This window comes from Trichosurus vulpecula, chromosome 1 (assembly GCF_011100635.1).
Source record: "Trichosurus vulpecula isolate mTriVul1 chromosome 1, mTriVul1.pri, whole genome shotgun sequence".
Lineage (NCBI taxonomy): Eukaryota > Metazoa > Chordata > Mammalia > Diprotodontia > Phalangeridae > Trichosurus > Trichosurus vulpecula.
In genome coordinates, this window is record NC_050573.1 from 23465750 (window position 1) to 23483766 (window position 18017).

Below are 18017 nucleotides of genomic sequence, written 5' to 3' on the forward strand. Positions count from 1 at the left end.
TTAGAAATCATCAAACCCAACTTGGGCCTCTGTTTTTTGGGTGAGGTGACAGAGGTCCACAGAAGTTAAGTAATTTGCTTAGGATCATAGTACTAATAAGTGTCCAAGGTAGTATCTGAACCCGGGTCCTTCTGACTACACTATGTCCAACTCTCCTATACACTAGCAACCTCCGTTTCCCCTGAGACACCTGTCCCTCATGTGGACTGGGACAGAGATGTAAAAAAGCGGTCTTTCCTGGTAGGAGAAGTTGGTTTTGAAGTCATTTTTCAGTTTACTTCTCCGGTCTTCATTCTTAATTCGTGAAGGGCCACACGTAAAGAGCTGAGAGTGGTTGAATGGCATGTGGCAGGAGGTCTCCAGGGAACTAACCCAGGGATTCATCCTTGACCTTGTACCATTTAGCATTTTTATCAGTGACCTGGATGAAGGCCTGGGTGGTAACTTATCACATTTGTAGATGACACTGATCTAAGAAGGAGGAGCTGACATGATGGATGACGCCAGGACCCAATACCATCTTTGGCTGGACCTTCAGGTGTGTTAAAGGGAATGATGACGAAGAAGGCTGGAAAAGTAGGTTGTAGAGGGCAAGGAAATGACATCACTGGATTTGTACTATTAGAAAATAACTTAGGCAACTGTATGGAAGCAGGATTTGAGAGAGGAGAGAGTAGAAACTGGCAGTCCCAAATAAAATAACTTATACTAGTGCAGTTGAGATATACAGGGGTCCAGACTAAGTGGTGTGTGAGTGGAGAGAAGGCACTGAATCCATGAGGTGCTTATGGAGAGATAATTGACTGGACTTGGCAGTTGAGTGGATTGGAGGGGGTGGCAGGGTGAGCTGGCGAGGAGGTTGCTGAAGGACAAGAGGACTTTGGATGAAAAGGCCCAGGTCATGTTGTCCAAATGTTGAACGGTCAGTGCTGAATCAGCAAGGTCATTTTTATTGCTGATACAAAGAAATGCCTTGGGGGGTGAATGTGTTGCTGCCGCTTAGTCCCTGAGTTATAGCGGCCTAAGAAATTTTGAAGCTACACAAGGTGAAGGGGAAAGATCAGGTTGGAAGTTTGGGGTTGGTTTTTTTTAATTAACAGAAATCCCTTTTCTCTTCTTTCCATTCCATCCCTCTTCCCACCCTCATCAAAAGGAGAGAAACAAAACTCTTGTAACCAATATGCCCAGTATAGCAAAATTGCCTCCTTGGCCATGTCCAAAGAATAAGTGTTTATTCTATACCCAGAGTCAGTCACCTGCCAAGAGACTTCTGGAATCTTCGGGGCAGGACATGGATAAGCTTTTAAGGCTTCCAGAGTCGTTTGTGTTTACGTTGTCCTCCTAGTTCTGTTTATTTCATTTTTCGTCAGTTTACACAGCTCTTCAAAATTGTTTGTATAATATTGTTATTATAACAGGTAGTTATAGTATATATCAGGCAGTTAGAGGGGGTAGTGGAGAGAGCTGGGCCTGGAGTCAGGAGGACCTGAGTTCAAAACCAGCCTCTGATCCTTACTAACTGTATGACCCTGGCCAAGTCACTTCACTTCTGTCAGCCTCAGTTTCCTCAACTGTAAAATGTCATTTTAGACATAAGATGTCATTTCCTTGCCCAGGGATGTTGTGAGGATCAAGTGAGGTAATAAAAAATGCTTAGCACAGTGCCTGGCACACAGTAGGCACTTAATAAATGCTTGCTTCCTTTCCCCTATAAATTTTCTTTTAGTTCCACTCAACTTCACTCTGCATCATTTTATCTATGTCTTTTGGTGTCTCTTTGATAATTTTTTCCTCATTTCTTATAGCACAATAGTATTCCGTACATTCATATGCCGCAGTTTATTCAGACATTCCGCGATTGGAGGGCTCCCCTTAGTTTCCAGTTTTTTTGCTACCACAAAAAGAGATACTGTAAGTATTTTTGCCAATCTGATGAGTATGAAGTGGAGCCTTGGAATTGCCTTAATTTGTTGTTGTTCAGACATACGCAACTCTCTGTGACCTCATTTGGGGTTTTCTTGGCAAAGATACTGGCATGGTTTGCCATTTTTCTTCTCCAGCTTGTTTACAGATGAGGAAACTGAGGCAAACAGGGAGAAGTGACTTGCCCAGGGTCACACAGCTCTTAAGTATCTGAGACCAGACTTGAACTCCAGGTCTGGCATGAATCTTCCTGACTCCAGGTCTGGCACTCTATCCATTTTGTCAGCTACTTGCCTTCTTTAATTTATACTTCTTTGATAATTAGCAATTTGAAATGATTTTTTTTTTCATATGGCTACAGATAGCTTGGCTTTCTTCTCTTGAGAACTACCTGTTCATATCTTCAGATGGGGAATGATGCTTATTCTTATGAATTTGAATCTTGGAAATGCTGTCTTTATCAGAGAAAATTTTCTGCAAAGATTTTTCACCAGTTAATTGTTTCCCTTTGAATCTTAGCTTTATTGGATTTGTTTGTACATAAACTCTAATTTTACGTAATCAAAATTATCCATTCTCATCCTCTCTTTCCCTTGTTTGTCCATGAATTTTTTCTCTCTCCATAGATCATTTTGAGAATGATTGCTTTGTAGGATAGTTTGAGTTCAGGTACTTCTGGGCCCTTTTAAAATCATTATTTTCCCTGAGATTGACCCATTTTGCCTCCGTATGAATTTGGTTTGTATTTTTTTCCTAGTTCCATGAAGTAGTTCCTTTAGCAATTTGATTCCTATGGTATTGAATAAGCAAATTATTTTAGGTTGGAGTTTTTGAAGGGAAAAAATTAGTAAGTGAAATGTACACCGTTTTGAAGTGTCCTAGAGGTAAGGGCATTTAGTTTGAGCATGGTGCATTAAGTATAATTTTGTTCCTTGGTGAAATTATCTTTTAAAATTTTTGTTTCATTAGTGAGGGGGAATATGGTATGGTGGCTATCACCAGGCTCAGACTCAGGAAACCTTGGGTTCAAATCCACCCTGGGACACATCTTGGCTTTATCACCCTCATCTCATACTTAATTCAAAAATTTGGGGCCATTTGCCAAGATCCTTCCCCCTTTTTTCCTCCTCCTGGTCTCTAATCACTTGAACATCTTATCCTCCTCTCCTTTTCTTCTCTGTGGTCTTGGATAAGAAGGGGCCCTTCTCTTTGCCAGGGCCACCCCTCCAAGGCCCCCTGCCTTCTCCAGCCAAACACTTTCACCACCAGCCCTGCTCTCTTCACCCTCACCCTGTCTGCTGGCTCCTTCCTTAGGGCCTGAGAGCCTGCCCCTGGTTCCCTCCATCCTATACTCTCTTTCCCTTCTCAGCACAACAACTTGAAAAAGCTTTTCATATCTGGTGTGTCTGCTTCCTCTCTTTACTCTCTTCTGAATTCTTTCAGTCTGTTGCAGGGGTGGGGGGTGGGGGTGGATGGACTTTGGATACTTGCACAGTTTAATTTGCAAACAGAATTTCCATAACAAATTGTTTTAACCAGTTCACATCTTGTAAACTGTATATAGAAAACCCAGGGATAAAAAGAACTGTTCATTGTGGAAGGCCTTAAGTTACATTATTACAGTAGCAAATACAGGAGGTAGAAGGCAAATGCAATATTAGATTCAAATCTGTAGCTCCTGGAGCTACTTAAAACACAGTTTTAAAAGCTAAACCCAACATTTCTCAGTAACCATAGAGAACAGTTAAAATAAATTTGCCATGAAAGCCCTTATATCATGCTTGATACAGAGAAGTAAGAAGATATAGGAACCAGAAGGACACACAAGACATGCCATTTTATCTATGGTTCCCGCTAGTTTACTGAGCTTGTAGGTTCATAATTCAGTCACCTCCTTCAGCCTCAGGCACTGGTTCTTCTGCATTCATGGGCCACTCTACTTAATTTTTCATTTGCTCAAGAAAGACACTTTCCCCTCTGCAACATGTGTATCTTTACATTACTTTAAAATGAGCTCTTCACTCAGGACTTCAGCTTTCTGAAAAAGTGCCACGCTTCTCTGAAAGACTTTCATGGAGTGAATGTTGTCATCCTGGTACTCTGGAATCTTCTGTAACGCACTGGCCCGGAGGAGTAAAGGTGGCCCGAAGAGGGCTGCCCTGCTTCAGATGCCTGGTGGCTCACTGCAACCAGCCCCTCCACTTTGTTCTTTACACTCGACCGGACTATGCCTATGACAGTCTGTTCTGGGATGTTGTTTTCTTCCTCCTCCTTGACACATAAGATTATATCCTTAAATGGGTGGCCATATGATGTTTGTTCTTGAAGTTCTTCCCGTAGCTCTTTTTAATGAGCTCCTGTGGTTTCCTGTTTCCAAACATACTCAGAGAGTTCTTTTAGACCTGCTATGAGAAACTGTTTTGTGAAGTGTTCAACACTTTGCTTCTCAGAAGGAAGAGTGTCCATCAGTCTGTCGGCCACACTGACTTTTCAAAGACCAGCAGCTACTAGATTGATGTAATTTTCATTTATCCGTGATTTAAACAGCTTTACAGCAAAGACCACTGAGATTCTGTCTTTACCCAAATGCACATTGTAAAGGCTTTTGAGAGTGGATGCCTTAGGTTCCTGTTGGCCAGAAGAACACAGCCACTTTGTACCTCTCCAAACCCTGAAAAACCCTTTAAGACCAACAACAGCAGCTTTTCACCTTCATCCTTGAATCTCTTTTCACAGTATTTGTAGCACCTGATTCACTTGTTGAACACCTGAGCAAAGGAAGGCTTGCATGGTCTCTAGGTCTTGTGCTGCAGGTATGCAGATATCTGCATACATCATGTCATCTGCCAGTCTGTACCATCTGGGACCAGTGTACCACTAGCCCCCAGAATGTCACAGAGGGCTTCTACATATCGTGATAATTAAGTTTGGCCCTAGAAGCATCTAGAAGTTTTGGCGCTGCCTCCAAATCAGTGCCAGTTTCAATTAAACCTTGAATGATACAGTCCAGAAAGTTAGTGGGGTCAAACCTCTCTTTTTCACCTCTTTTTCTAGTTTTAAAATGCTGGCCTGATAGCAGCACGGGCTTTTGCTGCTTTCGATTATTCATAAAAGTCACCCAAATTTAAGGCGGAGAGAAGAGCCAGATATCCTGGAGGTGGTGATAACAATGGCTGTGGCTCCTCTGCAGCAAGAACTAATGTGAAGAGGAGAGAGGAGGAGGTGCCACCGCCCTCCTCCTGCAGGCTGCTTTCTGACCTCATGATTCAGCTGAAACTGCCCTCCCAGAGCTAGCCATGATCTCTTAATCGCAAAATCTAGTGGCCTTTTCTCAGTCCTGACCCTGCTGACCCTTGTGAGGCACATGGCCCTGCTGATCATCCTCTCCAGGAAACTCTCCTGTCCAGGGTTTTGTGACATGACTGTCTCCTGATTCACCCCTCCTTGTTTAAGCTCCGTGTCACACACTACCTGTGGGTATCCCCCAAGGCTCTGTCCTGGGCCAGCTTTTCTTCTTTTTCTGTACTTTCTCGCTTGGTCATCAATTCCCATGGATTTAGTTACTGTCGCTGTGCAGATGATTTCCAGACCTATATATCCATCCCTTGTCTTTCCTTTGAGTCACAGATTTGTATCTCCAACTACCTCTTGGATGTCTAGAACTAGATGTCCTGTGGGCATCTCAAAAATGTGTCAGAAATAAAGCTCATTATCTTTGTCCCCAAACCTTCCCCTCTTCCTCACTTCCCTCTTACTGTTTAGACACACAGTTTAAGAAGCACAGGTTTAGAGTACCACCATCCCATCCTCCCAGACCCCCAGGCTTATAATCCCTGTGCCATTCCTGACTCCTCACTCTCACTCACCCCATGTATCTACTTCATTGCCAAATCTCGTCATTTTCCTTGCAGCATCTTTCATATATGGCCCTTTTCCTCCATTCAGTCAGCTGCAACCCTAGATCAGACCTCATCATCTCTCTCCTGGTCTGCCATTGCAGTAATTTACTGGTTGGGCTCCCTGCTCCAGTCCATCCTCCCGACAGCTACCGCGATGGTCACCTTGTGTGTCTGCTATCTTTCTTTCACCCCTCTCTTAACACCCCCTATTATGAGCTATAGTAGCCCTCTGTCTACGTCATTATTAAAAATTAATGTCTGCCACATAAATGCACTGTTGGTGGAGCTGTGAATTGATCTACACCCTAAAGAGATCAATAGAAGAAGGAAAAGGAGACATACATACAAAAATATTTATAACGGTTCTTTTTGTAGTAGCAAAGAATTAGAAACTGAGGAAGAGTAATCCTCAATTGGAAAATGGCTGACCAATCTTGGTATATGGAGGTAACAGAATGCTGCTTTGTCATAAGAAATGATCAATGAAATGATTTCAGGGAAACCTGAGCAGATCTGAATGAATGGATGTGAAACAAAATGAGCAGAACCAGGAGAACAGTGTATATGATGGCACCAGCATTGTACAGACAGAAAAGCTGTATTAGAGTTCACAACTCTGGCCATTGTCATGACCAGTCATGATTCTGAGGACTGAGAGGTGATAAGAGTCAGCCAGAGGGAGACAGGCGGACGTAGTTCATCATCAGTCCTCACAATCACTCCATTGCCTGTCTTTCCAGCATGGTGGGATATTACACCCTTCAGCTTTTTTATTACACCTTTCACCTGTGATCAGGCCAAGTTGGTCTTCCTCTCTCCAAGCCTTTGCACCAGCCATCACCCATACATAAACTGCGTCGCCTCTTTTCCTCCACCTCAAAGACTCCTTCTCTTCCTTTAAGATGCTGCTCAGGTATCACTTTCTTTATACATTCATTCAAAGAGAATGAATATTCAGGTCACCCGAGTGCCAATCCGAAACTCATTCTAATGTAACATCAGTTAATTGTACATTTGTGTTGTATCATCCGGTGGTATTCCATCCCATTGCCTCCTCTCACTGGGGCCCCAGCCATGGCTGTTTAAGGGCCTGAGTGGACTCCAGAGGCCAAAGCTCTAGGGAGTTGATCTCAAATAAAGGAATTTCCTAGCTCATGGAAACAGATGTGGAACACTTGTGGGTGATGGACTACGAGACCAAGGCTGTGCTCAGCGCTGCCTGTAGCTGTGGTGGGGTAGAGGGGAGAGCGGTGCGGAACAGGAAGGTTGAAGAAATGTTTGAGGGAATGTCAACATGCTCAAGACCCCCCACATGAGGAGAGACTGACCTGGTCGAGGTGGGAAGGAGAATGCCTTAGGGGTCAGTAGACCACAACCTCCATTTACTCAGTTGGGTGACCAGTCTCCAAGGAGAAAAGATTACCGGAAGATTTAAGTGGTAGTGGGACAGCCTGGAAGGGACTGAGGAGCAGAGAGTCCTCCAACTCCCCCACCTCAACCAGCAAGTCAGTCAGGTGTGAGGGAAAGTGGATCCAAAGCTGGGAAGGGCGGCTGGGGAGGCTGCAGTGGGGCCGGTGTGTGACACTGTGAATTGGCAAAGGAGAGAAAGGAGACTGGCACCATAGCAGTAAGATGCAGAATCCTAATTCCAGCCGTTCTCAAGCTGGCTCGCCAGACGCGGCATTGTCATAGCAAGAAAGGCTTGGCAAAACTGTTCAAAAGATCGTCCTATTCCTGCTCCCTTAACATTCTGTCTAATTGTCTCATGATGGAGATTCCTGATCTTCTTCCACGATGCAGAGGCATCTCATTGTTTAAACTCATTGTTAAAATGGAGTGTTTTTCTTTGTTTTCTACAGGTCCCTCAATATGGACTTTGAGAATCAAGATAAGGAAAAAGACAGCAACAGTTCATCCGGGTCCTTCAATGGGAATAGCACCAATAATAGTAAGAAATCTGGATTTTAAACTCTCATGCCTCTGCCTCCATCTGGTCCTTCTGCCCCAAAGCTGGTCATTTTCCAGGTTCACAGACATACAATATAGATCAGTAATTAAAAAAACCAGTGTGTTCTGTTTTGCTTTGCTTTCACCTGAACTACAAAGTACTTAGAAAGTTCCACTCATTTTTAACATGTCTAAAAACTGTTTTGGTGAAACACTGAAGTCTCCTGAGCGTTAATCTGCACAGCCTTGAGTATTGCTTGAGGTCACAGGCTGGAAGAGTTCCTCCAAGGGCCATCTTCCACATGGTTCCTGAAAGTGCATCATAGCATTTTCTGTCCTGGCAGTTGCTATTCTATAGCTTTAAGTTGAAAGAGCTGGCAAAATTCTGCTGGGGAGACCTGCGCTTCATTTAAAAGGACTGGAGCAACATGAAGCCTTTCTAGTGTATAAGGGACACTGGGAGAGGAAGTAAGAGATTTCACCTGACCACCACCAGGTGCTGACTGAGCAAGGAAACAGGAGCAGAGAATCAGCCAGCCCGACCCCTCCTGGCCACGAGATTCCAGCTAAGTCACTTAACCTCTCAGAGCCTCGGACAGCAGACATTTGAATTTTACAGTAAGCCGGAGATGGGGCCTACAGGTATCATACCCATTTTACGCAGCTAGTGTCAGAAACAGTATTTGAATCCAAGTTTTCTTAATTTCAAATCTAGCATGATCATGATAATGTCTAAACTGCAATCGCAGGGCTCGGCAGGGGCAGGTCAGTCAGAGAAATCTTTCTAGAGAAGTTGAGTCTTGATGTGAGTTTCAGCAGAGCGGAGGAGATGAGAAACCATTCTAGATGGAAGCGGTACGAAGAGGCACAGCCAGCCACTGAAATGAGCAATCATTTATTAAGTGCCTGCGGTGTGCCAACCCCTTCCTGAGGCACCAGGGCTACCATTACAAAGACTCCTCCTCTCAAGGACTTGGCATTCCATAGGATCATCAGTTTCAAGCTAGAAGGGACCTGAGAAGGCATCAAGTGGGACCTGTCTTCATTTGGAGAGAAGCCTGGTTGGTGTCGAAGGGATTCCTATAGAATCTTAACATGGAGCTGGAAAGAGCCTAAAAATCTATCATTTTATAGCTGAAGAAGCATAGAGCCCGTTGTAATGAGGAATTAGGTAATGGAGTCTGGCCTTCAATCCCAAGTAGAGATATTCACATAACCCATATAAAGAGGTCACATAACCTCTTTGCCTCAGTTCCTCTGACTGTTAAAGAGTCTTGGCTTCCAGATCACAAGCAATCAGGATTTCAGCTCCTGTAAACATGCCACGTAGCAGAATGAGTGGGAACTAGATGTGACAAGCACAAAAAATAGCAACAAAGTCATAAAAGTTTAACCACCGTTTTCTTCAGCTTATAATGGGACACTGATCTCTGCCTCACCACAAAGTTTAACAAATCAGTTTAGAGCAAGCTGCTAGAACCAAGCTTGCTATGACCCCCTGTCAGAGCCTAATTTGGAGGCAGAGCTGGAGAGGTCAGCCTGCTTCCTGCCGGGATGGAATCTGAATCACTTGTACTTAGAGAAAGTCTTTGAAGTCCCTGGTTGCCCAGAATGTACTGAATTATTCAATATTAATTTTATAAACGTGGTATGAAATGGATCACTTCATCTAGTTCATAATCCTAAGAATCTGATTTTTTCCCTCTAACTAAAATTTCCAATTTAAAATAATACATCAGGGTATCCAAAAAGTCTTAGTGCAGTTTGAAGCTTTAATGGCTATACTGTCCTTAAGTCCTTAGAGTAGAGAGAAGTGACTTGTGTGTAGTCAGTCGGTTTACAGTCTCATACAAAGAATGTAACTAATTCATACCTTCCTTAGTGTAGATGGTGAGTTGTTTTCAAAGGTATTAAAACCATTTTATTTTGTTTTCAGTTAATGAATGTTTTTTCCCTCCCTCCTACCTCCCTTTCCTCCTGATTAAAAAAAAAATCAGAGAAAAAAACCTCATAGCAGTCTGTCTGCTCTAGCAAAGGAAACTCCTACAGTAGCCATGTTTAAAAAGAAAAAAAAGATACATCTCAGTCTGTCCTGTGCATCCAGCAGCTCTGTCAGGAGCGTGGGAGCAGGTTTCATCTTCAGTCCTAATCGTGGTCAGTCAGAGTTTTTGAGTCTTTCAGAGTCTTCCTTATAATATTACTGTTATTATGCAAATTGTTCGGGTTCTGCTGGACTCTCCATCAGTTTGTCTTCTCTGATTTCTCTGAAAACATCCATTTTGTCATTTCTTCAGTAATATTACATTACGTTCATATTACCATCATCCCTTTAGCCATTCCACAATCTATGAACACCCTCTTAGTTTCCGGTTTTTGCCACCACAAAAAGAGCTGCTTTCAGTATCTTTGTGTATATGGCTTCTTTTTCTCTTTACTTGATCTCTTTATGATATCGGTCTGGTTCTAGCATTGCTGGGTCAGAGGATGGGCACAGTCTCACGTTGAGGCTCAGTTCCAAACTGCTTTCCAGATTGGCTGGACCAGTTCACAGATCCACCAGCAGCACATTACTGTGCCTGCTTTCCCACAGCTAGAGCAGTGGTTTTGTTTTTTTTTTTTTTTAATGGGCTATTTTCACTTATTTTGCTCCTACAGTACACTGATACTCATTTTAGTTTCTCAGTGAAGAATATGAGTCTTTTTACTCCCAAGTCCACTGCTGTGTCTACCATGCTGCCCCTTCATGTTTCACCAACATCATTTGTTGACTGACCACCACGAGTACTTGTTAGAGGTACATATGTGACCTCAAGGCACATAGTTTAATTGGGGAAAAAAGACATTGAATATATTGAAAATATATTGAAAATTGTATAATAGTGCAAGATAGCTTAGGGTGCACACCAAGTGAATGGTAAAGACTGAATCTGGTATCACCAAGCAGATCTTAATGCTGCTGCCTACATTCTGCTGCTTCTGGGTGTGAAGCTTGTTACTTCTCAGTTGATTGATTCTTGTAGCTTTTGTATATCAAAATTAATAAGACAGCGTGACCCAATCTCTGATGAGACCCTTCTCTCCAAGACCAGCCCCTCCATAGGTGCCCTCGATCCCATTTCCTCCTCTCTTCCCACAGATTGCCCCCTCCCCAACAGCTGTCCCATCTCTAATTTTTAGTATCTCCTTAACTATGGGTTCCTTCCCTACCCACACACTTGCCCAAAACTCCCTCTTCCTGGACAAACAAAAAATCAATAGACTCTTCTCTTCTCTCAAGTTGTCAGACTCCATCCCCTTTCAAAATCAGATTCCTAGAAAAAGTTGTTGGATTCCCCTTGCTGGCACTTGCTCTCCTTCTTCTCAGCACCGTACAGTCCTCAGTACTGTATTCTTTTAGTCTCTCTCCGTGCTCTCTCCTGGTGACTTCATCAGCCCCCATGGGCCTCATTATCATCTCTGTGAAGATACAGCCCAAACCTCTAAAACCAGCCTTAGTCTGTCTCCTCAGCAGCAGTCGCGCATCATCAACTGCCTAGTGGATATTTCTAACCGGACATCCCGTAAGCACTCTGCATGCCTCCTGGCTGTTCCTCACGTATGCTACTCCATCTCTCTGACTGACGCCCTAAAATGCTCTTCTCCTTTCTACTCCACCTGGGCTTCCTACAAGTCTCCTCTGAAGTCCCGTCTTGTGCAAGAAGCCTTTCTCAATCCCTCTTCATGCTCATTCCTTCCCTCTGGATTTTCTCCAGTTTAGCCCATCCCTAACTTGTTTGTACATAATTGCTTACATGTCATCTTCCCCATTAGACCATGAGCCCTTTGAGGGCAGGGACTATCTTTTGCCTTTCTTTGCTTCCCCAGGACTTAGCACAGTTCCTGGTACATAGTTGATTCTTAATAAATGTTTATTGACTAATATGTACAAAATTGAACTAATTATGTTTCCCACTTCCCGATTGCCCTGTTTCTGTCTCATGTTTCTCCCCGGCTGGTCACTAATTCAGGCCCTCGTAACTTCTAGCCCTATCACAATCACCTTATAATTGGGCCTCAAGTCTCTCTCCTCCCCAGTCATTCTTGCCTTTTTACTATCCCTTGGTTCCTTTAAAACTCTGTTAAAATGAGACTTTCTACATGAAATCTTTATTTTACATACTTTTTTTAAAATTTATATGTGTGTTTGTTACATATACACTATCCTCTGATAGCATATAAACTGCTTAAAGATGGAGATTATTTCACAAGTTTGGACTGTCTCTGTCTGTCAGTTTAGGGGTTTGGGGTGGGGGTGGGGGTCAGCGAGTGGCTGTGATATTAAGCTGTTAAAGCTTTAAACTGCTCCAAAACTTTGGAACACCCTGGACATAGTCACTCATGGTGTACTCTCCTACACTCAACGGTATACATTTATATGTGTATGATAGGTTGTAAAGGTGTACGTGTGTACAGTTGGAGATAGTATTAGATGTATATAAACATACATGCACTTATTTATGGCTTTGTATCAGAAGTAGGGCATGCATGTGTGCGTATCATACCACTCATGTAGTAATACTGCTCAGGATTAAAAAAAAGAATACTCTTCTTCAGTAAACATCTATGAAGTGCCTACTATGTGCCAGGCCTTCTATGCTAAGCTCTGGGGTACACAAAGAGGCAAAAGACTGTCCCTGCCCTCAAAGAGCTTACAGTGGAGGAGACAACATGCAAACAAATAGAGACAAAGCATGCTATATTCAGGAGCCCAGAGAAAGTCCTGGAATTAAGCAGGGTTACAGAAGGCTTCTTGTAGAAGTTGGGATTTCATTTGGTACTTTAAGGGGAACCAGGGAGGTCAGTAGTCAGAGCGGAGGAGAGAGAGTGTTCCAGGCATGGGGGACAGTCAGAGAAAAGCCCAGAGCCTAGAGATAGACGGTCTTGTTCATGGAACAGCATGGACGCCAGTGTCACTGGATCCAACAGTATATGGTGGGGCATTAAGGTGTAAGGAGAGTGGAAAGGTAGGAGGGGGCAGTAGGGTTATGGAGGGCTTTGAATCCCAAACAGAGCATTTCACTTTGCTACTAGAGGCAATAGGGAGCCACTGGAGTTTACCAAATGGGATGGGGCGGAGAGGTAGAGTCTGACCTGTGCTTTAGGGAAATCCCTTTGGTGATTAAATGGAAGATGGAGGTGGGGGGAGTGGGGAGAGACCTGAGGCAGGCAGACCTCCAAGTGTGCAGTGACAAGGACTTGCATCAGGTGGGGCCAGTGTGAGAGGAGAGATGCATCCGAGAGATGCTGCAGAAGTACAATTGACAGACCTTGGCACCGTCTTGGATCTGGGAGATGAGAGAGAGTGAGGAGTCCAGGCTGGCTCCGGGGTTGGGAGCCTGAGGGACTGGGATGGTGGCAGTGCCCTTGACAGTTGTGGGGAAGGGTTTAAGAAAGATAGTGAGTTTTGTTTTGGACTTGTTGAGTTTAAGATGTCTGCCCGACATCCAGTTCAAGATGTTCGAAAGACCATTGGAGATGCTGGATTGGGGACCAGCAGAGAGATTGGGGCAGGAAAGGTAGATTTGAGAACCATCAAACCCTCTGCTAGAATGTACACTCGAATTTAGGGGTTGGTAATTACATCCCTGGGACCTGAGGAGGTCACCAAGTGAAGGTGGTTACTTCCGTGGCTTTTAGACAGGGATTTTTTTTTTGCTCCATTCTAGGTTCCTTCCTGGCTCTCGAGGTGCTTTATGTCACATCACTTAGTGAGGTGATTGACACTGAATACCATCCCTAAACAACTGCAGATCTAAGTTCTCAGGATCTAGGAAAGCCTCAGCAGCTTCATTTGGTCCTTTCATGATTTAATCACTTGGTGACCCACATCAAACCCTATCAGATCAGTGAATGTCTCCATGATAGACCCTGGCCATGTAGGTAGGAGTGGGAATGCTTTAGGTGAGATTCCTGCATCGTTCGGGTCAAATAGCAGAGTGCTACATGCACAGTAACTTGGCTGAAGAAACATTAAATACTTACAGTTTGTGGGGCAGTGGAATAGTGTAAGGGATGTGTCTCGAATATATCACAAACCCTTTTTGTCTATCCAGGAATAGAAAAGTGCACCACTGGAACAAATCCTGGTATACTACTGGTATTATTGTACTCTATGTGTGTGTGCGTGTGCGCGCGAGAGTGTGTGTGTGTGTATGTGTGTGTTCCATTTCTGCAGCTAGATTGTAGGGGGGGAGGGAGCTTGACTAAATCTTAAACTTCTCTGTGTCCCGAACAGTGCCTGGCAAAGGTGCTTGGTGTTATGGAGCAGCATGCCCCCTCTCTGTTGGAGTGCATATAGCAAATTACTTGCAGTTGAAGTTTAATTATTTGTAATTAAATTTATAATATGAAAGTAATAGTATTCTTAAGAAATATTCTAACAGTATGTGTATGTTCACTTGGCATTGCACAGCTAGTATTACAGTGTATTTAGAAATTGTGGCAACTTCTTTAGTGAACACTAAAAATCATCTTCATCCTATTGGCTTGTTGCATTTCCTTCATTTTCATTCTGGAGTATTTTCAGATGAAAAGTTGTGATTCTTTCACATTCTCATGTTTTATAGTCTAATAGATGCTTTAAAAATAAAAAAAACAGGCTTAAAACTTAGGGGTTTGTCTTCAAACTTAAACTTCTTGTAATTTGAGAATGTCATTTTCATCCACAGTTTTTTTAAACACATAAAAATATAGGAACATACAAACTTGTTCATAAAAGTGCATACACATATGTGCATATGCACACACACATACGCATATGTGGGGGCTTATTTATGTGGATATTTGTGGCTTCATTTTGGACTAGATGATCTCAAAGATCCCTTCTACTGCTTGATCCAGTTTTCCCAGAAAGCCCAATCCAAAAAACTAAAGGAGAAATCCAACATTCTGTTTCTTTCAGGCACTGGCTTAAAAGATATACTAACTTGCATAGCTAATTTAAGATAGTTTATAGACTAAAAAAAGAGAGAGAAGGTGGAGATCTTGAGATAAAGCATTTATTAAACACTCACAATGCTTGGCAGTGTGCCACACATTGTGCTAAGTAAGGAGGGAGGGATGTGTGCAAAAGGAAAGACCATAGCTTGTCCTCAAGGCCCTTACATTCTAGTGGGGGAAGATGGCACAGAAAGGGGAGAAGCAGCATGGTGTGGAGATGGCTGGGAAGTGATGTGGAGGCCAAAGCTCACCTAGGAGACCCTAGTGTCCCAGGGACAGAGCCCAGAGCTCTGTGATGGGGAGAAAGGAGTCTGGCCCCGAGTGACATGGCTGGGAGGAGCTTCATGCTGAAGCTGATGAAAGATGCAGATGATGACAAGATGCTTGATTGTTCCCCATTTTTAATAATATCTAACTTACATAGTCTCAGAGTTGGCTGCCTCATCGAGAGTTTAGTTAAGACTTTCTCATGGTCACATGGTATATGTTAGAGAAAGACTTTAACCCAGTTGTTCTTCCAGGGCTGGCACTCTAGATACTGCAGCATGCTACAGTGGGTGCACACACACAAACACACCACTTATCTAGCAGTATAACCAACCGGTAGGGCTCCTGACCCTATAGCTATGATCCAAGGGAGCAACCCTCTACAGAAGGGACCTACCACCTGAGACCAACATCTCTGCTTCCAGCCCCATCGCTCACCATAGGTCTGATGACAGGAAGCAGCACTGCTGACCCATTGCCACAGATAGGCGGGTATGCCAAAGAACTCTAAGAACAGCAGCATTCTGCAGACCTCCTCTCTGTCTCAGCCCGCCCCCACAGCTATCACTGGGGGGTACAACCCTTGGCAAGAGCTGGGTGCTCAGCAGACACAGCTATTGAAATACTGAAAAGAAAATCCTCCACACCCAAGCCCTTGGCACCATCAAGATGGAGATAGCTTTAATAATGCAAATGACAATGAAGAAGAGAGAGAGCCACGCCCCTCACCCCCTTCCCTGGCTGCCCCCTCAGTCACTGAGTGTTTCTGATTGATCCAGGGTCCGGCCTCTCAGCCGAGCACATGCTTAGTAAGTGCTCAGTAAATGGGGTTTTTTCCATTTATTAATACATTACATCTGTCCGTGTGTCTTGGACAAGCATTGCAGAATGGCAGTAAGTTAACCCAGAACTGGATCCCTTTGGGACTCGGCGCAGCACATTCATTCAGCAACCTCCCGCTGTGGAGGTGGGGGGGCAGTGATTGAGGAGCAACAAATGACTGGCCTAGCAAAGAGGCAGCAATAAAATGGGGGGGGGGGGAGCACAGACTGTTCCCTGAAGCAGAATAACCTTTTTTAACCCCAGTATTCTTCTGCTGTTATATGGCTGTGAATTATGACACCTCCCACTCTTTTAAATGATCCCAAGGGGGCCAAACTCAATTGCGCCCTATTAGTGAATGTGGATGAGTGTACAGTGTTCTGTAACAGCTGCTCTAGGAGAGGGAGGCTCTGATGGGGAGAGGTGGGCTCACCATGTAAGGTGCAGAGCAGGACACACTGGCCTCCTGGGAGGATTGGGACATGAGCTGCTTGGGATAAAAAACTGTGACCAGCTTTCACTCTGCCCAGGGCTGGTTGGGGTGCTGGAGGGGGAAATATATATCCCTGTGTTTGAGATGGCAGGTCCAATAAAGTGTACGTCAGAGAGAAAGAGAGACAATGGTATTTGGAATAGTAGAGAAGTAAAAATGGAGATTTTGAAGACTCCTAAATAGGAAGCAACCACTGGAAATGATGAAAGTGAAATAGAACTTTATTCATGGAAAGAAACATTGATCTTCTGTTGTGTACAGAATGCTAAGGATACAGATGAAAACAAAACATTGCCAGCCCTCAGAAATCTTATATATAGTTGGACAAATCACTTGGCCTAATTGAAAGAGCATTGGTTTGGGAATCAGAGCATCTTCTCCTTCCCCTTCCCCCACTGGCTGGGACTTTCTCCCTCCCTCCAATCCTCCCTCTCTTCCCCCTTCTCCCCCTCCTCCCCTTCCCCTGTCCCCTTCCTCCTTCTCCTTCTCCTTCTCCTCCTCCTCCCCCTCCTCCTCCCCTCTTCCCCCTGTTCCTTCTCCTCCTCCTCCCCTTCCCTGCTTCCTGATCTTCCTCAGTACCTTCCCACTGTTAATTATCCCCCATTTATCTTGTCTGAATCTTGTTTGTCTATAGGTGTCTGCCTGTGGTCTTCTCTGTTAGACTGTGAGCAAGCACTGTCTTTCTGTTCCCAATGCCTGGCACATAGTAGGCACTTAATAAATGTTTCTTAACTTGATTAACTCCGTAACTAGATGTTAGTGGTTTGATATCAGTTTGGAAGAATGTATGTATCCAGAGGCATGCTCCAGGGATCTGGGCTTGGCCCCAGGACACACTTCTCAGATGTGCACATGTTTGGAAACCAGGAGGAGTGAGTAACACCCTAGCACGCACTTTGAGTCCTGGAGGCCGTAGGGAGCCCCTGGCGTTCATTGAGTAGGGAGGTATGGAGACTGGACCTGTGTGGGTGGGGCGTGGAGTGGAGTGGAGTACATAGCTGTGTTCAAGAATTCGAAGGACTGCCATATGGAAGAGGGACTAGAATTATTCCTGTTAGGCCTAGAGGGCAGAATTAGGAGCAGCTGATGGGGGCGCAGACATGGATGTTAGGAAGCACACAGAGGTAGCGGGTGGCACCGTTGTGCAGAGGTCAGGAAGACCTGATTTCAAATCCAGCCTCAAACGCTTACTAGCTGTGTGCCTCTGGACACACACTTAACCACTGACTGCCTCAGTTTCCTCATCTGTAAAATGGGGATTATAATAATACCACCTACTTTCCAGGGTTGTTGTGAGGCTCAAATGAGACAGTAATTGTAAGAAGTACTTAGCACAGTGCCTAGCAGTGGAGTAGGCCCTGTTTAAGTGCTTATTCCTCCCCCACCCCAGAGGAGGTCTCCAAGCAGAGGCCCGATGACTGTCTGTTGGGTAAGGATTACAGTAAGGATTCCTTTAGAAATTGGAAAAGATGGCTGTTAAGGCTCATTTCATTCAAATTATATGATTCTGTGGCCTGAGCTTGAATTCAGATTCTATTTACTACCACTGTGCCTTTAAGCAAGTCACTTAGCTTCCCTGGATCTCAGTTCGCACTTGTATAAAAGGAGGCATTTGGTCCCTTCTAGCTTTAAATCTTATGATCCTAAATCCACCTTCTTTTGTCTGCCAGTTCTATTAGGAACCTTGA

General features: G+C 44.1%; 1 protein-coding gene and 1 pseudogene across 1 annotated transcript in view; one reads left to right on the plus strand and one right to left on the minus strand.

Annotated features, from left to right (window-relative positions):
- Positions 1–18017, plus strand: part of SPPL3 (signal peptide peptidase like 3) — a 153309-nt gene that overhangs the window by 93761 nt on the left and 41531 nt on the right. Inside the window, exon 3 of the mRNA XM_036741443.1 lies at positions 7682–7770. Coding sequence (XP_036597338.1) covers positions 7682–7770 — 89 coding nt within the window. The remainder of the gene's footprint in view (positions 1–7681; positions 7771–18017) is intronic.
- On the minus strand, positions 3807–5032 carry LOC118834003 (annotated as a pseudogene).